Genomic DNA, 25,172 nt, shown 5'->3' on the forward strand with positions numbered 1-25,172 from the left:
TCATGTTTAGTATTGCCTCTTTGACGGTTAACTTCTGGGTGGGAGTCAAAGCAGATCTTCCACCCAAGTTGTAGAGGACAGTCATTTTGCAGGGAAGATGTTCCTCACCCAGCATTGGGGACAACACTTTGACTAGCCAGTCGTCCAATTATAGAAACACATGGACATATGACCGTTGCAGTGAAGCAGCTAGAACTGCCAGTACTTTCGTGAAAACATACAGTGCATTTGTTTCCCAGAACAGCAAGAATGATCTGTAAGTGAGGGGATCCCCAGATAAATCTAAGGTAACATCTGTGGATGAGAATTGTAAACTGAACATCAGCATCGTGGAGATCCAGGGACATCAACCAATCTCCAGCATTCAGGGAGAGTAAACCTTGGCACAGGGGCAGTTTCTATAATTTGACCAGCCAAATAAACAAGTTTAGAAGGTGGAGGATCCTGGATGAGTTTTAAACCTCCATCCTTACTGGGAACCAAGACGTAAATGGAGTAAAAGAATCCCACGCTGCTTTGCACCAGAAGGACCATCTCTTGGGATCCTTTATTCAGCAAGGAAAGGTCTTCTTCCTTCAGAATTGAGGGGCATGCCGGAGAGCATGTCCTGGTGGAAAAAGTGCATTTCAGAGGGAGGAACAGGAAGACTAGGGAATAGCTTCTGCGGGTTCAGATGGATGGTTCTGGGATTTGTTGTGATCTTCTCTCAACTGGTTGAAAAGGGTGAGAACCCTCCACTGGAAGATAGTAGTGTAAGTAATGGGTCAGAGAGGTTTTGAGGGGTGATGGCGTCCCGTAGAGCTACCTTTGCCCCATAAGTTGTGAAGCATTTGTTAAGGTTGTCTGACTCAGCTCAAATGGTAGTCTCTGCCAGTACAGCTTTGCGATGGAGCAGCTTCCAACTTTTCTGTAGAATTTATGGAACTGTCTTGCTGGGGGAATAAGTTACAGCGAGAGAAACATAACCATGGGAGGATCTTCCTTCTCCCAAAACAGCCAATCGTCAGGAAAGCGCGTGTCCATGAGGGATGCTGAACATTCTCCTGAGAAGCCAGTCAGATGTACTCAAGTATGGAAATGGAGTCCAACTGCAATGCCCATGTATCAGACTAGGGTGTTCGCAGAATCAAGGCCCCATTTCAGAATCTTCTTTAAAGCATCCAAGCTGTCAATGACAGATCATGAAGGGTTTCTTCATGGGTTCAGAGAGGCTGTTAACTGCCAGTTTAACCGAATCTCAATGCTTGAAGAAGAAACCTTTCTTGCCATGACACTAAATCTCTTTGACTCCCTATTTTGGGGGCTGTGAGAGAGGCATTTGGGTGCAATTTCCAGAAGGAAGCAAAAGAACACCAGTCTCTGATGACAGATGTGATGACAAAAACGTTGGGTGACCCACAGCAGGTCTATATCACCTGGCTATTTACCTACGGTCTGCATCAGAATGATAATATGGAAGGTGTTTGTTGCCTCTGATTCATCTTCTCCACAGCCAAAATATTTATTAGGCATGGCCAAGGAGTGAGGCTCAAATCTGAATAATACCTTCATTTGGGCAATTCTCTGAACACTAGGAAGAGGCCGTACCATGTGCACACCAAAAGCAGCCCTTACTTTATCTTTTGCCACCTGGATTATCTCAAGCAACTTTGAAGGCAGCACCAAGGAACAGCAATAAGAGAGGCTCCCGAGGGAGAAGGATGCAGCTGGCTGAATGTTGGGCAGTGCCTTGGGCTGAGATTTCTTTTTAAGCACTAAGACTGAAGCTGACGGAAGCACAGAGTTGAGAGACACTGAGGGTCGAAGCTGCTAGATGTGCCAATCCCGCAGGATCGAGTTTGCCTTTGAGGAGTGGCCCAGAATGTGCCAAAGTCATCAAGATGCAGTCCAAAAAGACTAAATGGAAACACTCAAGGGGGGTCTGCAGATGAAGTAAGGAATTCTGAATACATCTTTACCAGCATCTCAATATTCTCCTCTGATAAAGGAGAGCCCAGAACTATCAACGCCAACATCCGGTTCCTGGGAGACACACAGTTTCCTCAAGAAAAAGGTGTTTTCTTACGGAACACATTTTGTGTTTCTTGTAGCAAGTACTCTTGAGAGACGATTCCCTGTCAGGAGACTTACCTTGAGATGAAGGGGAATGATTTGGCATTAACCTGCTGGCCAAAAAGAATTTGCAACCCACTTTCTGGTGGCCTTCAAGTGCATTAAAGAACATGAGTCACAGGCAAAGGTGTCATGGTTGGATCTCGGGCACAATAATCAGATATCATATCAGTCCATCATAGATAAAAGCATCTACAACCGGATTTAAACCCTAAGATTTTACAAGGAGAAATGTGACCTAGTCACAGACTAAAGTGGAGGAGTTTTTGTCAGTGATGGCCTGAGGGAATTTCAGACTACAGCAATGAGAGACAGAACAAAGGGAACACACCTGTTGGCACCTAATGTACGCTGATGTTGTCCTGTCCGGAGGATGAAGCAACAGCTTAACCTACATGGCGGCACCTGGCTGCACTGGAGAGCTATGGTTGAGGTAAAGGTTGCTGTATCAGTCTGATGCCTCAAAGGGATATCCTTAAAGCAGGAATCTGTGGATAGATGTATCCATTAGAAAAGCAACTGCAAAAGGTACAAACAAAAGAGTGCCAAGAAAAGACACAAGGAGGAGTTGGAACCAATGGCAATAAGGACGATGAAAGAAAGACAATCTCAGCTCTTCACAGGAGCACATGAAGGAAGTGTTTAAAAGAAGGAGATACTTCTGAATTAGACAAGAATAAAAAGCAGCAGTTTTGCATTAGATCGGTGAAAGACCCAGCATTATTATAGAAATAAAGTGAAAGTAAAGCGGCCAACTGATGGTTTGTAACTCGCCCTAACTCTCTGCTCCTTGGGTGGTTAGGTAAGGAAGATTCATACCGATGCCCTCATGGAAGGGAGCATGCAGGAATTCAAAGCAAAAGAAACATATAACTAACCTTTGTACATATATTCAGTGGGTTTGTGCGGCAATAGAGCAATTGGGTGAGGTCTCACTTGGTAAGGGTTTAGGGTCCACAGACACCTATTGAGTTTAAGCAGCTGGGAGGTTGAATACCTATGACTAGATAGTGCGGGGGTTCCAGGGGGAGAGATGTAGTTGTTTCATGTTTTGCAGCATGTGGGGAAGCATCAGATGGTGAAAATTACAGGCCAGAAATGAGTCACAAAATGCACACACTTAGTTGAAGACAAGGAAAGCACACAGTCTGAGGATTTCGATTGGAGTGTGAATGAGCTGAAGATCAACATTCAAAGACAGGCAAAGATGCAACTGGTAAAATGACATAAGCCTGAACTATTGTTTCAACTGGAAAAATCACCCGGTGGCCTTTTGGTGGTGATAACACAATGCATACAGCATGTTCAAGACAGCTACCAGAAGGACTCGGGGAATGGCAACCTTAATAAATAATTTGATATTGCAGGTAGCAAAAACATGGGTAGATCCAAAGACCTGTTATGCAACAATATTAAAAGGCTTTTTACATCAAAAAATGAACCCAGTATTTATGACGCCTCTCCTGCTCTACCCCCAGATGCTACTTAATGCAATACACGAGAAAGTGTTGAAAAGATACATGTAGGGTAAGCAATTTTGATGGCAGAATTGAAATATACTCAGGGGAATCTGTTGGCAGCTGTGGTCTCTTGTTTGCAAAACGTTATCCTGGAAGGAATACTAAGGGAGTAAGCCCACCCTTCGCCGCACCCGCTGCGCGGGTGCCGCTTCAAAAGCAAGGACGCCGGGGACAGAGGTTGGACTGAGGGCGCTGTGTTGTGGACGGTGGTAGGAGGCGGAAACGGCGAGTGTGAGCGCGGCAGGGGACTCCAACATCCAGGAGTCCCGGCGTGACCTGCACCACCTGGTCAGCGCTCCCCAGGTCGGACCCGCCCACCACGCTCACCATATAATTGACTGAAGCCCCCGCTGCGCGGGAGCGCCGGGCAAAGCCCGGGCAAAGGGCGGGCCGTCTGTGGCCGTCAGGGGCTGCAGGAGGCTGGGCCGGGCCCAACCCCTAACGTTTACTCTTTACTCTTTGGTATATGCTCGCCAGCTACTTGTCATTTGGTGGGAGTTAGGGGGGGGGATATTGGTGCTTCTATTCTTGCTTAAATTATACTAGCAATCTGGCTGTGGCGTTTGCTCACTGATTGAGAACACGCTCTGTAGACTGAAGCACACGGTTTACGGTTTAGGGTGCTGCCTTTTGCTTAATACAAACGGAAAGTATGGCGACAGAGGTTTCTAACTCACTACCTGCCGCTGTTGGGGTTTCCATACTGGGCCCCTTGGACAAGTACTTTGCAAGGGCAACCAAAGAAATAGATAAAGAACTTCTGTTAGCGGAGAAACGTGCGGAGCGCCACTTCTCTATTGATTTACTTAAAAAGACACCATTACTTTCCCCCCCAAAGGTATCTACGCAGTCACTATTTGACAATTTAAGTAGCTCGAACGAAGATGCAGAGCTATTTAGCACCGATAATATTCCCCTCATTTTTCAGGAGCACAACTCCTCACCCATATCTATTGATATTACTAATGTTGGATCTGCAAATGGCCCACTGGCTACTCCTAGTTGTTTAATAGATTTAAATTCTCCAGTAGTCATGGACCTTGTTTCTCAATCCCACTTAATCTCCTCTAATCCACTACTTAATGCTGACATTTTGGCAGAGACACGTCCATCAGTTGCTGTCAGCAGGAGTAAAGTCAACTCTAAGAAACTTCCGAGGGCACACTTTTCTCCACCAAGGAAAAGAAGGAGAAAAGGTGGGGCTACAAAAGGGGAAATTAGCTCACGTGTCATTCCCCCTCCGGCTGATCCTACCGATAAAACATCTGGTCAACCGGTGAAGGATGCCTTAGAAGGGCCCCAAATACCATCAATTCCAGGGGAACAAACTTTGTTGACTAAAGAGACCATGGAGATGTTTGAACGTCTCCTTAAATCCCTTTTGCTCCCACTTACGGAGAGAGTCAAAAGGTTGGGGGAAAAAATGGATTCCATCTTGGTAGCCTCCAACCTTACTGTTAACCCCAATACTGGTAAACTTAAGATACATCCTACAATAAATAACCAGTTGACTTCTAACAAGACGAATTTAAAGATCCCACAGAAAGAAAACTCTGTAATGAAAAATAAAATAAACCCGAGCATCCCCACAGTTGAACAGGCTTTACATAAAGAGAAGGTAATGCCGGCTCCCAAAAAACTGCTTCCTCCCACAAAGGCTTTAAGTACGAAGCCGGTGACAACAATAAAGCAGAGAGCAAATTTAAATTTTAGGAATATAGTGGACTTGCCACCAGAATCAGCCAATTATGTGATAGTTCTTACTGGAGTTCCAACCGTTTCCAACGGAAACATCGAACATAACGCTAATCTTAAAAACAAAGTCATTTTTTGGCTGAAAAAAAATAGGCCGCTTCCTCCACACCTAAACGGAGACATAATCTCCGTTAGACGTTGTAAGTGGGTGGGCCCCAGACCCAAAGACATCGAGGGGGATGTCGTGATAGTTAACTTTAGGGATCACAGAGTGGTCACGCACATTAGTGATTGGTTTCCAGGAAGAACGGAGGGGGGTGTTTCTACTCGTAATTTAAGCTATTTTTATCCTGAAGCTCTGTTAATTCCCCCCAACCAACCACCAAATCGTCGACACTTTAACCCCCAAAATGTAGTACATCGTGCTTTATATCCTTTAAATTTGGGACACCATCTTTTACATCCTCCCTCTTCTGCCAATTATACAACTAATTTCTCCCCTTTTCTTGGTCGTCATTTTCCCCCTAGATATTTTTCTCCGAATATCAATTTTGGCCGCCCTGTAAACCCCAATGAGTTCTGGAACATTCCCTTACAGAACCTGTATGAACCACTCTCTGGGCTTGAGTCCAATGAATGACTGGATAATTTAACTTCCGATATAGAGGTCATCCGGGATGGCTTGAGTGTTTCTGTTACATCAGATGAAGCTATTAAAACTGCCCTTCCTATTGTCATTTCTCCATTAATAAGTAGCCCCGCTGACCTAGATATCAATATGTGGGAGAAAACCTGTGTTCCCTTACCGGCGAATAGTGGGACTACTAATGATGTCAACCTTTGTTCGCTGAATTTGCATGATATAGAGATCACTTCCACTTTCAGTGATACTAAGGCTGAGTGGGGTGGGGCGGAGGGTTTATTGCACGAACCCTCATCAATGATGTCTAATTGTATGCTTTTGGATGGTGGAAAGTGTTTAATTTTTCCTACTAACTATATGGCAAGTGACATGGAGGGTATCAGTGGGAATGAAGAACTTGTTGATATTGTATCCACGCCTGAAAAATTTATCCCTGGTGATCCGTTAAATGAAGTGGTCCATTCTAACACCGTCACTCCTACCTCTGCTTATATAGTACATTCCATACTCAGCTGGAACGTGGCTGGCCTAGCAACTAAAGTTGCATCACAATCATGTTTGGATATGGTGAATACTCATTCAATCCTCTGTTTTCAAGAAACCTGGACCTTAAACCCAGTGCATTTATTAGGGTACCAGACCTTCCACGCCCCGGCCTTGGCGACAAATCATGGTAGAAACAAGGGCGGTCTGGCAATATATCTCAGTATTAATAGTGGACTAACTGTGCTGACACACATCCCAAAAGATTCCTATCAGATAGTTATGATTGGATGGGGCAACTCCCTTAATCTCATCATAATAAACTTTTATAATAATTTAGTTCCTGAAGTTTTAAATCAAGTTTTAAATGACCTAACTCATGCAGTTGTCACTTTTTAAAGAACGTACCAACAAGGAATGTATGATTGCCTGGTTGGGTGATTTTAATTGCAATATTTGCCAGTATGGGCCAAAAGAACTTTGTGGCCTAGAGAATATAATGGATGAAACCCCGAATCATTTTAGTCATTCAAAACCAGGGGATAGTTTAAATAATTTTCTTTTCTTTTTTAACTTAGATTTTGTTAATGAATTATGCTCACCGTCACTACCTTTTCAAACTACTTTCCATGGAAGAGGCTCAAATTCTATGATTGACTTTACCCTTTTTTCTAAATCACATGCCAATTTGCTCTCCTTATGGAAAACATCGGACGAGGTGTATGGAGACCATTACGCTCTAATGTTTAACATAAGGAAACATATAGAGAGGTCACAAACGATCATAAATACCATTAACTATCAACCCCATATTTACATGGGACGGACAAATGGCTATACTATTAAATGGAATAAAGTGATCCCTGAAACATTTTTTAGAAATCTACTATCCGAAAGACGTACGGAAATTAATATATGCCTATCTCCTTTAGAAGACCCGCAAAAAATATTAGACTCGTTTAATAAAATTCAGCAGACCCTTAAATCCCTATTGACACGGCAACCTAAATCTGGAATTAATAATAAGAGAGGTTGGTTTGATAAACATTGTACCGCTGCTTTAAAAAAATTGAAAAAGGCGCTACATACCACCCCGCGATCTATAGAGGCTATTAGACAGGCCAGATGTAATTATAGCAAGGCTATTAAGAACAGAGAAAAAGCCTTGAAACAAAAGGCCTGGGAAACTCCAATCTCTGACTCAAGAAATAAAGATGCCACGGCATTTTGGAAGGCAGTAAATGCCCCCTTTTTGCGAGGCAACCAACCGGAAATGATAGATCTTGCCATCGATGGGGATACTTGGGTAGCTCACTTCAAAAATTTGTATGATGGACAGGAGCTACAATTTACTGCTCATGAGGGAGGCATTATACGATCTCCGATCTCCGAATCTCACGTGAAAAATGTTTTGCTGGATCTTGTTTTTTCATGTGAAGAGGTGAGTCTGGCTATTAGAGAAAGCCCGGCCAATAAGGCACCGGGTCCAGACTCCATACCAGTAGATGTCTTTAAAGGTAATTTAGATTTCTGGGCCCCCCTGTTAGCTTTAGTAATGAACTGTGCTAATACCCATGGTCTAATACAAACTTGGTCAGAAGCTATAGTGGTCCCCATTTTTAAAAAAGGGGACAGGCATGACCCGGCCTGCTACCGCCCAATCTCATTGATTGATGCTCTAATGAAAGTAGCGGGGCGTATCATTTTAAAACGTATGCAAAATTGGATTGAGGAATTGGATATCCTCTCGATTTTTCAGTATGGTTTTCGTCAAGGTATGGGGACGGTCGAGCAGAGCCTTAATTTACACCTTTTAATTTCCAAATACACCATAGCAAAAAAAGGGAACCTTTTTATCACCTTTATTGATTTAAGTTCAGCATTTGATTGTGTTGAACACAATCAACTGTGGGCTGCCCTTGAAAGTCTCGATCTGGATCCTTCTATTTGAAATTTTATTAAAGAATTATACAAAGAGGCTGGAGCGAGGGTTCGCTTTGGACAACAGGGAGAGTGCTCATCAAGATTTTCAATTAGGAGGGGGGTAAGACAGGGGTGCATTTTGGCACCCCTTCTCTTCTCACTCTATATTGATAAAATTGGTGACCACCTTAACAGTTTTCCTTATGATTACCCTGTCGCGCAGGGCTCCCCTGTCCCCATCCTCTTATATGCGGATGATGCCGCTATTTTATCGCTGACCAGACTGGGCCTTCAGAGGGCAGTCTCTAAGTTCACTCTCTTTATGAGCGACAAGGGACTGAAGGTCAACATTAGTAAAACTTACTCTATGTCTTGTCGACAGGGGACAAAGATAATACCCTGCCCTGTCTTCATAGATAACAAAAAAATAGAGATGACAGATCAATTCCCGTATTTAGGGATTTGTTTTAATCGTAAATCCACCTGGAAACAAGCAATTTTAGCGAGAAAATTAGCTTTCTCTAAGGCCATTGGTGCCCTGCAGAACTTTGCAATTAAAATTGGTGGAAGACCCGTCAAAGAGTTGATTGTCATTTATAATGCCAAATGTGTGTCTACGCCGATTTATGCTTCAGGGGTGTGGGGAATCGATTCGGTACTTTGTATTCAACAGATTGAGAATCGTTTTCTCCGGTACCTCTTGGGGGTACTAAAATCCACCCCAAACTATTTTATACATATAGAACTCGGCCTTGCACACATTTCGGACATTATTATGACGGAACCCATCCTTCTATGGCATAAGCTCTGGCTGACCACTGAAACTGCCTTTAACCGTAACATCATATCCGACTGTTTACAATTGGATGGCGTTAAGCGTGTTAAGTGGTATCGACAGTTGAAAACATGATGAATGACATTGGTCATCCAGAGTTCTTTAAGAACCCCGCTACCATGGAATCAATATCAAGGAAGGGGCTACGCAAAATGGTTTTGGACCATCTAGAAAATAAAAGATGGAAGACGGAGAAACTAAAAAAGTCCGTACTAGCCTACCAAAATATAACTCTTGAGCGGGGCCCACAATTATATCTTAACAGTGATATTAATAGCTACGCTAGAATGCTTTTATCCAGATTTAGAATGGGTTCCTTTTTTCGACTGATCACATTTCCATCTTGTAATGATTGGTCGAGACAAATCTTGCCCTGTCCCTGTGATGATGTGGCCCTCCAATCAAACTTGCACTGCACTTTATTCTGCAAATTTTATCAGGTTCCCAGAAAATTTTTGTTAAGATCAATTCTTAAAGAGTGGGGGATCCGTTCTTGTAGAGAGGCGTTTTTGAAACTACAAAGGATGGAAACCCCGAAAATAATTTTTACTCTAATTACATTTTTGAAACTACTGGTGAAATTTAGAAATTCAATGAATTGACTGTATATATATCTTTTTAAAAAATGTTTTAACTCACAGGGCTCTTTGAATTGTACAATCTTAAATAGTGTTTTTAAACTATTTATTGTATTTCTTGTGTATGAATATGATCAATATTTCCCCTTTTTTCATCCAAAATTGTAATGATACTGGCCTTTTGTGATACATAGTGAAATCTGTATTGTGCTTTTGATGTATTTTTTAAATTGTCAGCTTTTATGATATGAATTCTTATATCGAAATAAAGCTCTATTTGATTTGATTTGATTTACTCAGAGTATTTGGACATCCCAAAAAATAAATTGGCAAATTTTGTTCCTGTATTCACAAATCTAGAGTCAGGTCAGAAGTACATGATTACAAAGTCTTTGTAAGCCTCCTTCATAAAACATGTTGCAAGAAGTTGGCCTCAAAGTTTCAAACTGATTGCTAGACCGAAATCAGGTGACAAGTGCACTCTAAATGGATATTTAGCACAAATGCTAGTAACAGAAGGCACATTACTTGTCATTTATTACCTTACTGTGAAATGCCAAATACATTACCTACCAGTTTCAACTGAAAAACAGTGCAGTGACTGAAAACACTAACTGACAGCATCACTTACAACATGCTGCTAAATATTACATCTATATTTAAGCTGCCCAAAAAGCGGTGTGCATAATACAGAATAGATCATAATACATTACCTGCTAACTGTGTACTCCTCGCCATCGGAGCACAAAATTCTACAAAGAGGCGCAAATTCGGTTAGAAACTGACCACCCTAGGAAATAAAAACAAAATAAACCAATGTTGCTCTTCATTATTGCTGATGTGTTTTCTTTCCAGACAATGAAAGACAAATTCTAAGCCGATTAAACAGCAATACAATAAACTTCTTCCACAGGGATAACATTTTAAATGTATAAACTAAAACTGCATTAAACTATTTTTTTTTTTCGTTTATTGCAATACAGGGTGAGTGTTCCAAATATAACAAATCATGCTTGAATAGTTCAATGTACCCTTGCTTGGGCAAGTTTTCAGTTTATGTTCTAGGTTATATTAATTACTGGAATAAAAGGTTACTTACGTGTAATACTGGTGCTCCATAGTAGGTATCTTTGCTGAATAAAGCAAGACACAGTGGGGCATATGTATATGCCCCTATCGCCATGGGAACATCACTTTTGCGACGTTCCTGTGGTGATAGGGGCTTCGCCTTATTTACAAGGCAGCTTTAAGCCACGTAACGCTGCCTTGTAAATAAGGCAACCTTTCATGCTATGCTTAGTGTGAAAGGAGTGGGCCATGGGTGTTGCGGTGGGCTTTCACCGCAACACCTATAGATTTTGACGCTGCTCCATATTTACAAGGGCAGAGCAAATAGGAGGCAGCTCCAAAATTAAGACTAGGGAAAACCTGGTCTTGGCGAAACAATTAGAAATGCTTTATTTCTCCTCGTTTTTGCTTTTTTCATGTGTGCTGCCTTGTGCAACATATACGTGGAAAAAGCTTAACGCCTTGGTTTGTTTATGTTTAGGATGGTGACCCTCCCTCCACATAAAAAATCCTTAAAAGAAAAGAAACATGTTGTAATTTCCATATGTGCTGCATTAAGCAGCACACATAGAAGTGACAAAACGGCATTTCAAAATTGTTTATGTGCAGGAAGAGGGACCTTCCTGTACATAAACAATCTTCCCCTGCAGGCAGACACCCTTGCACTATGGTGCAAGGGTACCTGTGTTGGCGCTACAAAGCTAAGTGTAGCGCCAGCGCAGGGGGAAACGCAGGGCTGCACCAGATTCTAAATATGGTGCAGCTCTGCGTTTCTGAAGTGTAGGAGCGTGTCGTTAAGCCAAGGAGGCTAACGACACGCTCCACCACTTCTACTGTAAATATTCCCCAGAATATTTCACATCTATGCAGGATCCTGTAACACTTAACAACTCATATCTATAAATGAGGTGTTTTTTCATTTTACTACACATATAGAGAGCATTCTAAACTATAAGAGCACACCTAACCTAAAAAATATTATTTGCCCATTTATTTATTTACTCTTAATCAAAATAGTCCTGTCCTACCATTATGAAGGAGGGAACGTGAAAGAAACTAGATGCCTAGGCCCAGAGAGCCTTTCGAGCTAAGGTAAGGGAGAGTAAAGGCCTCATTACTCATTCGAGGCTTTGCCTCTTGTGAGTTATGGCCCGCACCAAACATCAACAATAGTAAATAGGTAGCCTATTGCACTCTGCACATCTGCTTTTTTATACAGATTCACTGGAAAAAAGATTAAAGGGACTTTATAGTTGGGTGAAAATGTCAGTTATAACATAATATTTTAAACAAACAAAAAAAACACGGAAATTCATGGATTTGCTGAGCTAACTATAACTTACGCAGCCATGCACTGCTTATGACCTCACATACTAAATCACTCAATATATATTCAATGACATCATTGATGAAATCACTGATGACATAATTGATGATCTCACTAACGAGGGAGAAGGTTGTTGTTCGTGGGGGCATCTGGACACCAAATGGGGAATGAACATCTGGAGGGAGTGGCCTCTCTATGAACAGCTGTGCACAGGGTGAACTCAGTGCGTAGTAGGGGCTTCTCTCTACCCAATGGGACTTGGGTGTCAGGAGAAGCTGGCTTCTCGGTGAAGGCCTGTGCACAGGGCAAGGACTGTGTGTAATAGAGGCTTGGCCACCTAATGGCGTTTGAGTATCTGGAGAGAGGGGGATCTCCGTGAAAAGTTGTGCACAGGACAAAAACAGCATAATAGGAGCATGGCCCCCTAATGGGACTTGAGAATCTGGAGCGAGTGTGCTCTCTGTGAAGACGTGTGCAAACGGGGGAGGCTGTGCGTAGAAGGGACTGGACATTATTATTATTATTAGAGAGTAAACTGAGCAGTTGTAGGGTGGTTGATGTCATCAATTAAGTAATTGAACACGTCATGAGTGATATCATATGTAACATCATATTCAGAAGCAGTGCATGGCATGGGTGTAAGTTATAGCTTGCGAAGTCAACTATAACTGGTGAATTTCAGGTTTTTTTTAAATTTAAAAGGTTAGGTTATGGGCGGCGTGGCTAGACGAGCCAGCATGGTGGACGTGTTTTAGCCGTGCTCCGTCCAGCCCGACAACTATCCTGCTATTATCTTGACTCCCTCTACACGTTTGAAGCCCCGGGGGTAATCTTGGTGTACCTGCAGTCCACTGCACCGCTTCCTCTGTGGTTTTGGTGCCCGGAGGGTCCGGGGGTCAGAGCTGGGGACCCCATGCGTGGCGCGGCCTGGAGGCGAGCAGTGGAGCCGGGGCATCGAGTTTGTCGAATCCGGTGGCCGCGCTGGGCAGGCGGATCGGCAACTGTAGCTCCACCCGGTGAGTCCCCGCAGTGGTTGGCCTGGCAGACAGAGGTTGGGGGGCACATCGGCTGCCGGGGGTCTCCGGCGCTAATCTCGGAGTGGTGTGGAGTGGCCCAGGGCGGACGCGGCGGCCGGTCCTGCTGCCGGGGGAGGATCAGACGGCAGGAGAGGTGATAAGGGCCCGTGGCAGCGGGCTCAGCCGCCTGGCGTGGTTCCCTGCACCTAGGTTCCTCCAGAGCATCTGCAGTTCCCCCCGCGGGAGACGGTGGTACACCTGCGGTCAGTTCCGACGCTTTATCAGTCGCCTGGCCGTATTACGAGGCTGAGTGTGAGGCCCGGTGTGTGGCAAAGGAGCCGGGGACTACATTTTGCCGCGTCCCGTGTGTGTGGAGGGCCGCGCCTTTGGGATCAATATTCGCCCTGTGAGTGCCTGAGTCAACTGACCTGAAGACCGGAGACCCGGGCTGGTCGGGCCCCTGGGGGATCCTGCTGTGAGGCCGGAGCGGAGCGCAGGGCCTAGTCGCGCGGCCTAATCCTGCGGCCTGGGTGCGATATGCTGGCTGCGGCGGAGATCGTGGCCCGGGGCAGTGGGCTCGAACGACTGGGGCACCCCTCAGGGACGTGGCTGCAGAGGTCTTGGATAGTCAGCGGCACCGGAGGGAAAGGCCCCCTCCCCTGGCGTGGAGTTCTCCCCACCGAGTGCCTCCTGGTTGCTGGGCCGGGCGGCGACTGCTACCGTGGACACTGGTGGTTGAATGGTGGTGCCCGGCAGACTGAGCAGCATTGGTGATTGCGACCTCACTGACTTTGCTGGTCCTGCGGTGTGCTCGCGGGGCATGGAGGTGTCGGGACAGTGATCAGAGGGCCTTATGGAGGCCGCGGGAAGGCCTCGTGGGCGGCGCTGGACTGGAGCTAGCCCTGCGGCGACAGGCTCAGGCCTCACAGGTGAGGAGAGCGGCAGAGGGACCAGTGTGGTGTCCTGCAGCCCCATACCGGCACCAGTGAAATCCTAGCGGAGGGTCGGGCGAGCGAGGTGAGCCTAGCAGAGATACTGGGAGAGCTGACTAACAACAGGAGGGATGCGGACCATGGATTGAGGGGGCCTTCTGGTGGATAGCGGTCGGCGTGGACCTTGGGGATGCCTAAGGGGGTGAGGTCTGGTGGGGGCAGCGTTCCGGACTTGAGCCACATCAGTAGGTGCCCTGCTGCAGGTGGACATGACGAGGGGCAAGGGCAACGGTGGCGCCACAACCCATGGGCCCATTGACAAATTTACCGGACTTGGCGGTGGGGCTGGAGCAGCTGGGGGGCAGCAGGAACCCGGGCCGGATACTGCGGGATTGATGGCGGCCATCACTCAGTCCCGGGACATGTTGGACGCTAAGATTGGCGCAGTGGGCTTGGATGTCATGCTACTGCGGCAGGATCTAAGGAACGCCGTGTTCCGCATTACGGAGGCCGAGACTAGGATCTCGGGGGTGGAAGATGATGTCGCGGCCCTGAAGCGTCAGGTGGCCAGTATGGAAGGCACCCAGAAAGGCCTAGTGCTGCGGGCTGAAGATGCAGAGGGGCGGGCACGGCGAAATAACCTGCGTTTTGATGGTTTTCCGGAGGGCTGCGAGAAAGGCAATATGAAGAATTTCTTGACTCAGTGGCTGGAAAGCTGGCTTCCCCCTGATGCAATGTCCAGATGTTTCGTGATAGAGCGGGCCCACAGAGCTCTTACTCCGTCCGGTAGGGGCCCGTCCGTGGCCGGTGATTGCGAAACTTTTGAATTATCACGACCGCGATGCCATACTGAAACAGGCCAGAGCCAAGGAACCCCTGCTGTACGAGAACTGTCACATCATGATCTTCCCAGACTACACACGCCTAGTGCAGCAGCAGCGTCAGTCATTCTTGGCTGCCAAAGACCGTCTCAGGGATCTCAAGCTTCCATATGCCTTGCTGTTCCCGGCCCGCCTGCGGGTGGTGTTCCAGTCACGCACTCAAGTCTTCGATACTCCGGAGGAGGTCTTCAAGTGGACTGATGAGACGGTGAAGGTGCGGAGGCACACACTGCCAGGGCTGGACTCGGACTCCTCTATGAGCGAGGCACAGTCAAAATCCTCCAGGGGATCTCGCCGGGGGGGCGGAGAAACTGGCGATCCTGATCCGGGCGGCGCTCTGAATCCCGTGGGGCCTCGGTCCGGGGGTCCCCGGCTCCTGGGCAACAAACAGCGGACTCTTGACTCTTGTGTCCTACGGTTCAAATGATGTCAGGTTGTTCCTCCTAGGGGACCGATAGTTATGTCTGCTACCTTTAGAGGGAGGAAGATGCGTTACAGGCTGATCCCCTTCAGTCTGGTACTTGTGGGGGGTGGGCCAGGGAGTTATGGGCTGTAGGGTGGGGATCCATTGGCATGGGGGACCTTGGGCCCTGCGTTGGGGGTTGGAAGACAACCATGCCGCGACAGGTACTTCAACGGTTTTGAGGTATGGGGTGGGGGGGGGGTCAGTTGTTTGGGGAGGGGTTTGTTCCTGTTGGGCATATGTCGTACAGTCACGAGGGGTTCCCTACACTTTGTTTATGCACGCCCGCCCACCCCGGTGCTCGTGCTGTGAACAGAGCTGTTTTCTGATGGCGAATCGCACAGATAAGGTCTCAGGGTCCCACAATACCCTCCGAATTCTCAGCTGGAATGTGCGTGGAATCTTAGACAAGAGCGAGAGGGAAGTAGTGCTATGCCAAGCGAAAAGAGCTGGGGCTGACCTACTTTTGCTACAAGAAACTCACCTACTAGGTACTAAGGCCCTGTGCTTGCAACGCTATGTCTTTCAGAAGGTATTTCATGCAGGTTTTGCGAGGGGTTCCAGGGAAGTGGCCATACTGGTGCATTGTAGAATTCCCTTCATTCACTCAAAATTATGGGCTGACACACAGGGGCGGTATTTGTTTGTCAAGGGCCTGGTTGGGGAGGACCCTCTGGTGTTGGGTTGCGTCTATGCCCCACCACCATTGCAGTGGTCACTGGTCGAGAAACTATTTGCGATCTGGGCGGACATTGGTCTTTTATACATGATTCTATGTCCCATTTCTCTAGGGTTGGGTCATTGACAACACGATTTCTCCAAATGAAAATAGCTTGGAATTTCGAACCCTTAATAGAGGAAATACAGCCACAATTGGCTAAGTCCCTAAACCTTAAGTACCATTATGGCATCTTACAAATAAAGTCAAATACAGTAAAATGGCCCTGGGCAAGGACGAAGAGGATAGATGTGTCTTGTGCGATTTAGGTATAATGGAGAATGAGGCACACCTGTTGTTCTTCTGTCTAGCCTATGCGAGCTGTAGGAATAAATGGATAAAACCTATTTGCCGTTTGCTTGGCACTAGATCCTGCCTTGAAGCAGAAAGACTACTATGTTCTGACACCAGACAGCCTGTGGTTTTTAGTGTCAGTCGTTATCTGTTTGGTGTGAGCTTGATAAGGAAAAGGGAAGGTCTGAAACTCTAGGACGAGAAAATGAATGGAAAGTTTGTATGAACTTGGCACGTGCACTTCACTAGAATAAATGAAATATGTATTTTTTTATATATCATGTAAAAAGTCTGTTTTATGAGGATATCCTTTTTTAAAAAAAATAATTTTATTGGTATTTATTTATATAGGTATTCCTTTTAGGATGCCCTGAAAGAGCTTTTCTTCAAATCTGTCTTTTATCAATACTTTTTTCATTATTTAGGGCCAGATGTAGGTGGCCCAATACCGGTCGGTAACGGCCGAAATTACCGAATTTCGGCCGTTACCGACCGGTATTGGGCATTTGGGATGTAGGTGGCCTAAATTGCAAATTCGGTAATTTACCGATTCGGTATTTTAAGGAATCGGTAAATTACCGATTCCTTAAAATACCGAATCGGTAAATTACCGAATTTGCAATGTAGGGAGCACTCAAATGAGTGTTTTTCCCATTTTAGGATTCGTTATTTACCACCAACCATAAGTTGGTGGTAAATAAGGAATACCTTTGAAAATGCAAATCTGTGCATTTTCAACTGTGCCATGTGGCAGACATACATGCCCTTAGGGCATGTATGTGTGGCCACATCTGCACACAAACACAATTCAGGGGTGCAACAGGGTGTAAATGTGACACCCTGGCACCCTTGAATGTTTCTCCCATTTTACCGAATCGGTATTTACCGATTCGGTAATTGCCATTCATTCCTATGGGCCTCCAGGATAAATAGAATATTTCTGCATTTATCTATACTTTGCGAGCCCCATAATTTATTTAAGTCTCAACTAAAATTAAACTAATTTGAATATCTTCTTTTCAACAAATTACTAACTGCTTTTTGGTGTGTTTAGTTTCACTGTACAGATTCTACTTCTATTCTTCATGTCTACAAACATACTTTTTCTTTCATGTGAAATATCAAGATACCAAGGATCGAAGAGGTTGATGATGTGACCATGTGTTTTAAGGAGAAATATACAATTTGCTATATGTTAAAACAATAGTGCAAACCCTTGGAAGTCTTTGCCCTTATAAAGGAACTTGACCTTCGGTCTCGTTTTTGTATATGATTACAGAACTCCTGTCTGACTTTATCCTTACAATGTATGTCAGAGGTTTCTATATCCCATATATAATAGGGAGGAATCCCCCCCCCCCAGTGTTGGTATTTTATGTAGAATAAGAAGACTTTAATATTATCTCAAATGGTAAATTATACCTATATCTGTAGATATATAATTATATAGAGACGTAGATATGTAGATATCAATATAGATATATGTTAGACAGTGACAGTCACCACTGTGCTGCTATAGTTAGGTCAGAGTTTCCATAGGAAACGTGGGAATGTGGAGTATTATGTGATGATGCTAGTAAGGCGTTGTTCGAAAGTGGGTTATTGGTGGGGGTAAGTAAGGACGTACCACCAGGAATAAGTCCACTAACATGGTATGGGGTCTAGCAAAGCTCTCAATCAATTAGTCCCTCGGTGACTGTAACCGAGCAGTCAGAACTAACTTGGTCGACAGGTATGTAAAGCATTTAAAAAACACCAATACATTAAATAACTAAAACACAACATACAATAAAAATCCCACACCAATTTATAACAAGCATTTGCAATGCAATAGGTCTTGCATTATTAAAGTTTGAGATATTTGCATTGCTAAATAATGCTACACCAATAGCTCAAACTTTAATAATGCGAGACCTACTGCATTGCAAATGCTTTTTATATAAGCTACATTCCTAAGTGCCACAGTGACTTTACAGAGATATGTTTAATTAGGTTTTGCATACGTCGTTAGGCTACCAGTCTCATGGCTCTCCAGCTGATTTCGTATGATTCAGTTTTGAAAAAAATTAATAATTGGCTGATTCAGATAAAACCCAGCGCATATTTTGAACTGTAGACAAAGCACGTTAACTGTATTCTTCGTGACAAAGAGTGGTGCGACATTTAATTTGAAAAGATGGACGTACATAGAGTAAAAAACAAAAACCATAACGAAACCCTAACAGTTTCACCTGGCAGATAGGCAATAAAGGAAATCAACAAAGCTTACCCGCTTTGACTTTCCGGACACCTTGTTTTGTAATCTGCAGCAGTTGGCACTTATCTGGTAATTAATGCTCGTGATCGTTCTTCCATTTTGAAAAACAGGATGTGATTCGGCCAATGTGATGACGCAAATTCTATGAAGAAATATAATATCATGACTTTAATAAATACTGGTTTCTCTAACATGCTCTCCTCGGATTTTGACACCCACTAGTTAATATTTACTTCAATTATGCACCCTTTACTCACCAGTTCACAAAATTAGTACAGCTAAAGCTTCATTACCAATCATAGCAAGCTAAAGCAGAAGCAGCCTTAGGCATGTGCAAGCTGTTCACCTGCACAGGGCCGCCAAACATCAGGGGCGCTTATATCCGCAATATAATAATCCTCTGAGGATGGATACATATTTGCGTGGCGGCCCCTGCCAGGGATTTGGCGGCCTCCGGCTCTGTTCCACTTCCAAACACCCTGACCCCCCCACGACTTCACTGGCCTCCGCGCCTGCGTTCCACCGGGGGCCCCCTACCTCCGCTCCCTGCCCAGGGCCGCCATGAGCCTAGAGCCGCCCCTGGCTAAAGCTTAGGGCCTTATTATGAGTTTAGCGGTCCCACAGGGGACGGTGCAACGTTCCTTCCTCTGTGGGACCACCAAACCTGTGGTGAGACTGCCTGCCAGATCAGACGTTTTTTCCTGGCCTGGTGGGCGGTCCTGCGGCGGTCTGAGAGCAGCAGTTTGTCACACTCATAAAAGAGCTTAACAGGCACACCGCTGCTCTCATAGCGCTGACCACACCTTTCTGCACGCTGTGGCATACATGCCACACTGTGCAGGAAGGGAGGTGAAAATCCAGAGGGGCACTATAGGGGTGCCCTTCCGCATGCACCTGCAGGCCCAAATCTGGCAAGATTCCATGTAAGGGCTCCCTTTGTTGCCATTACCCCACCCTTTTCATGGTGGGTTCAGCGGCTTGAAAAGGGCAGTGAACTGGCAACTCGGAATGAGCTCAGATAAGGGTCATTATTATTTCCCAGATGCCAATTGACTGTATCTTCACAAATTAACTTCTACTAGTGATAGACGAGTTGGGAGGGGTAGGTGCCCAGGGTACCATGAACGCTCTGCTGTCTGGGGGTACTGATCCTAAAAGGAGAGTACAGAGGCCCAGATTGAGAGCAAGGAGTAAGAGATGGAGGAAATTGCAGGGGGGGGCGCCAGTGGATCTGGGGTTACTCACACTGAGAGATGACTGGGTCATCAGGGATTTTTTGCCTTTTTACTGAACCCTATTTTGTTGGCTGCAGAACTCTGTGCATTTAACAACTGCTAACCAGTAATCAAGTGCTTGTGTTCTCCCTGTTTAATTTACTCCAGGTCCCTAGTGCATGGTACTACATGCACCAAGGGCCTATAAATTAAATGCTACTAGCGGGCTGACACACTTATTGTGCCACCCATTAAAGTATCACTGTAAAGCATGACTTCAGGCCTGCCACTGCAGCCTGTACTGCAGTTTTAAACTGCCAGTTTGACTTGGCAAAGTAAACCTTTTACAAGGGCTAGACATTTATTTTTAATAATTATAAGGCATCTCCAAGGTAGGCCTTAAAGCTCTAAGGACAGGGTGCATGGTATTCAAAAAGTAGGACCTGCATAGTCAATGGTTTACATGTCATGAAAGCGAGAACCCTCCATTCGTTTTTCACAGTGGTACGGTTGGGTCTCCCTAGCTTAACACTAGTTTACACAATTACGTTTAATAAGTGCTAAATTCAGTTTGGGAATAGCTAGAAAATGGGACAATGACACATTTTAATACTAACTAGAAATGCAACCTAATAGTCAAGTCGGGTTATATATTATTATTTTGGAAATGTGACTTTTAGAAAGTAATGATTTTTAAAGTTTGAATTAAAAATAGGAAAATTACATTTCAGGTTCTTTTTATTAGGAGAAGCCTGTTGCCGGTAGTGGGGGCTGGACTCCAATCACCAGTCCTATTTGCGGCAGGAAGCCTCCAACATTGTTGCCAGCGCCTGGAGACGCATACTAATTCCTGCAGGGCTCCCGCAGCGCGCGAGGAAAAGCCTGTTGAAGGTGGTGGGGGCTGGACGCCAAGCCCCAGTCCTCTTTGCGGGAGGAAGCTGCCAATGTTAATGCCAATGTCCGGAGTCCCCTACTAATTACCGCGGGGTTCCCGCAGCATGGGACATGCCTAGGGACATGCCCGGGTTAGACCCAGGCCAAGAGCAGATGCGTCTGTGCCTGTCCACAGCTGGACGAGGCTGGGCTGGCCTATTCCCCTTGGCTGTCACATTGGAAAAGTTCTACGTTTTGCAAGGGTGAGTTAATTGATTCTGTCTAAACTTGAGAGGCCACTAACCTTTATTAATATGGGGAAACACAAATGTATTGGAGAGGAACCTGCTAAAGTAGTCACAATCGACAAAATGCTCCAGAGGGCATAGGCATTATAGCCACAGAAATAGAACCTACAGAGAGGAGGCTCTCTCTGGGGGGAGGGGGGCGAGAATCCCCATTAAGTATAATACACGCAATACCTTGAATACGTCCCCGTCCCCCCCCTCCTCCCCTCCCCCAAGGCCCTCACAGAATTTATAGCTGCTTCCAAAACTGAGACCAGTAGGCACGACGGCACTCTATCTATGTCCCTCTCAACTGCTGCCATGACAGGGGGAATAAATCTCAGGAGACAAGAGAAACCCCTTAATGAAACTAATGGGCTGATTCAAACAGACTCCCTCTGACTAGTGTTGTCTCAACATCTATTTTTCCTACCAAATCCAAACCCGCAGTACCGCTGAACCAAAAAAGGAGAAATAACCAGACGCAATCAAACCGGACTGGACAGATGATTTTGTGGTAAATGTGATGGATCAACTTAAGTGGGTGATCCGATCAGAACTTGAGTGCTCTTAAATCCAGGGTAGACTCTTTGACCAAAGCAAATTCACATTTAGTAGGCCGAACGCCAGAAGCCTCTTCCTCTCACACAGAAACGCCAACAGGTGTTGGTACCCTTGGAACTACAAAACCTTTGTCCCTTGGAAGTTATGCAGGCATGCCCCAAGGTGTGGAGAGTGCAGGGGGCGTTGATCTAAAGAATAACACCTGTATGCCAGACGTTACTCACCAAGAGCTTAGAGGCTCTTCAGTAGGTACTGGTGTGGCCAATTTACCTTCCCGGGAACCCAAAGGGCCTTGTGACTATTGATCTGCCTCGGGAAGCATGTCCCTATGTGATTGTGATAACTGGGGTTCCTGGTCTTAGGGATGGGTTAAGGGAAACCAACACACAATTGAGCAACCAGTGTCTCAATTGGCTGGGGGAATTTAGAAGCTTCCCTACCTACCTACCTACCTACAAGAACATTCGGTTTACACAGAGTCTGGGTTGGCTTGGAAAGGAACTGACAGATCGTCCTGGCAATTGTGTGGTCATTAATTTTCGAGACCCTGCTGTTGTCCATAACTTGTTATCTAAAAGTGGATCCAGACACATGAGGGCCTCATGGGTGAGTCTAGTTCTCCTGGGCTACTTTTCTAAGCCCGTCCCATGGCCCCATTTCCAACCAAGGTTCCCCGAAGCTTAAAAAAAACTCCCACCTCTGTGCCCCATGCACTATAGTGCCATTCAGCCCCAGCTAGGTGATTGGTATAACATCCCAGTGCACAACAGGTATGGTCATTTGGACCTAGTCAATGTACGTAGCAGGGCTTTACCTGGGAAGAAGACACGTTCGTTTTAATGATTCTTCTTGTATTGGAAACTTAAGCCTGGGACCTCCAGCACACATACAGACCCCCAACAGTAATAGGAGCTCCCCAATAATTGGCTTGTGAGGCTAGAGCTTCTTCTAAACTTTACAGGTGGATCAGAACCCCTGTCTAACATTAATCCTCCAGAGCGTTATGTGTTAGATGCTCCAAAAGTGGACAAGCCACTTGACTCGGCGGGAGGGAGTCACATGAGGCACCATGGGGGAGCAGAGTCAAGCAGACTCTCCCTGATGAATAATAGTAAATTAAGGATACTTTCTTGGAACGTTGCTGGTCTGGGCTCCAAACTGGGTGATACCGACTTTGCCAATTACATCAACACTTTCGACATATGTCTTTTTCAGGAAACGTGGCAAAGCCGGGAAATTAGCGGTCTCAACTTTGCCACATACTGTGTCAATGCCAGGTCGTTCGGGAAGAGTAGGCCTTCTGGGGGCCTAACTACATGGATTGGGGTACATGTGGGGTGTGAGGTGCTGTCAGAAACAGTAGCTGAGGACATTCTTTGCTTGTCCATCAAACTCCCCAATGGATGCCTAGCTAATATTTATAATGGGGTGTGTGATTGAACAAAAGTGAGAAAGTTCTCCTTTTGTTAAGAAACCCCTCACTCACCACCTAGTGGTGACATGCTTCATCATCGGGGTCCACCCTAATGACCTAGCGCCATCAGGTTGTAGCACACCCTGATGGCGCTAGGTCATTAGGGTGGACCCCGATGATGAAGCATGTCACCACTAGGTGGTGAGTGATGGGTTTCTTAACAAAAGGAGAACTTTCTCACTTTTGTTCAATCACACACCCCATTAGGAATCTTTGATTCCACGGTGGTGGTACTCCTCTTTTTTGTTTCTATCGATAAACCCAGGGGTACAGGAGTACTCCCCGTTCACGCAGTGTGAACACAATCCCTTGCTCTCCCTTCTGTTCTTTCATAGCTAATATTTATAACCTCTTTCCAAGACCGTCTGTTAAGTGCCAGGAATCCATTACTATACATGTGCTAATCTCACATATCGCTAGCTGGCCTCCACCCCGATGTGTCAAAAATATTGGGGGGTGAATTTAATTGCCAGTTTGATCCTCTGGATTTAGTTAACCATCAATCCCTGTCCGAGGAGGAGAGAACCTGGTTAGTCCCAGCACTCACCCTACCCCCACTTAAAAAGTGGTCCCCCCTGGCAATACAATTAAAGCCCATTCCTGGACTGCATGATTCGAGCATGAAACAAAATAACTAAATCTGCCAAAAAGGGTATCCATACCTTTAATAAAATGGCAGTACTAGCCTTATCAATTACATCATCTCACAATGCGCTTGAGGTGGAGCTGGAACATCCACAAGTACAAATCCAGCTTTCTCTCTCAACCATTAGACATGAAATGTAAGTTAACCAATAATAAACTTAGAATTAATTGGTCTACAACAGCTAGATCAGAGAGGGCCCTGAGATCAATAAATACCAAGGTGGTACAAGCCCTGGAGACATTTTGCAGGGCCTTTTGAGGAAACAGCTGAACCAAAGGATGAAGACCTACATAACTCCCTTTTTAATAGCCTAAAGGTGGACTTTTTCAGAGAAGTCAGCAGCGAACAGCCAAGGAACAGTGTACCACCCTGGTTTAACAAAGAATGTAGTGTAGCCAAGAGCGCTCTGATTACTGTAGTCGCTATTTCAGAGTGGCGGAGTATGCTGCGCTGGCCTCACTCGGGGTGCCTAGTTCTGGACCTTGAGAGGGCCCTCGCCTCTCTCGAATGGGATTATCTTTTTGAAGCTTTATCTAAATTTGGCTTTGGGTCGACCTGCATTGGTATGGTCAGACTACTCTACAAGCACCTAACTATTCGCGTCAAAATGGGCCCTTGCATATCTGCTCCCATAGCTGTGGGTCGTGGAACCTGGCAGGGCTGCCCCTTATCCCCCTTTTCTTCTCCTTAGCTGTGAAACCACTAGCTGAATATGTCTGTACACGAGTTGATGTGGGAATTCCCTTGGGGTATGACACGCACACAATCTCTGTATACGTAGACGATATTCTGCTGTATGTGAGAGATCTCCATTCCATTCCCCCCTCACTGGCTGTGGCGCCATCATCGTTTGTCAGTGTATCGGGACTGCATGCCAATGCACTGAAGTCCTCTCTCTACCCCTTCTCTGAGACCACCCCGGACCCGGGATGCTCTCGGAATGGGGCCTAGTGTTGTGGTTACCGACACCTTCCGCTATTTAGGTATCCACATTCACAGGAAGGAAAATTACCTTTTTGATGGAAATTTCAGCAGATCTACAACCGCAATCTGTTTCCCAATTGACTTTTTTGGGGGACTCTGCCGCCGTCTATCACTGGCAGGATCACCCTCACTAAAATGGTGATACTTCCCCATCTTCTCTATTACTTTACAAACTTACCTCTCTACATTCCCCCCGCCTTCTTAAACAAATTTGACAGAACGATTAGAGATTTCTTTTGGGGTACTTCCAAACACTGAGTTTCCATTAAAACGCGTTACCTTCCCCCCGGGACAGGGTGGCCTTGCCGCTCCTAACTTTGAACACTATTACTTGGCCGCACCGTTACAATGGATTGCCAGATGGCTGGCCTCCCATCACCTGACA

At 45.5% G+C, this 25,172-nt stretch overlaps 1 protein-coding gene across 1 annotated transcript in view; it reads right to left on the reverse strand.

Annotated features, from left to right (window-relative positions):
* Positions 1–25,172, reverse strand: part of ABITRAM (actin binding transcription modulator) — a 567,965-nt gene that overhangs the window by 155,005 nt on the left and 387,788 nt on the right. The window contains exons 3-4 of the mRNA XM_078685751.1: positions 18,758–18,887; positions 10,503–10,579 (exon numbers count right to left, since the gene is read on the reverse strand). Of these exons, the coding sequence (XP_078541877.1) occupies positions 10,503–10,579; positions 18,758–18,887 (207 nt within the window). The remainder of the gene's footprint in view (positions 1–10,502; positions 10,580–18,757; positions 18,888–25,172) is intronic.

Source organism: Lissotriton helveticus, chromosome 4_1 (genome assembly GCF_964261635.1).
Source record: "Lissotriton helveticus chromosome 4_1, aLisHel1.1, whole genome shotgun sequence".
Classification (NCBI taxonomy): domain Eukaryota; kingdom Metazoa; phylum Chordata; class Amphibia; order Caudata; family Salamandridae; genus Lissotriton; species Lissotriton helveticus.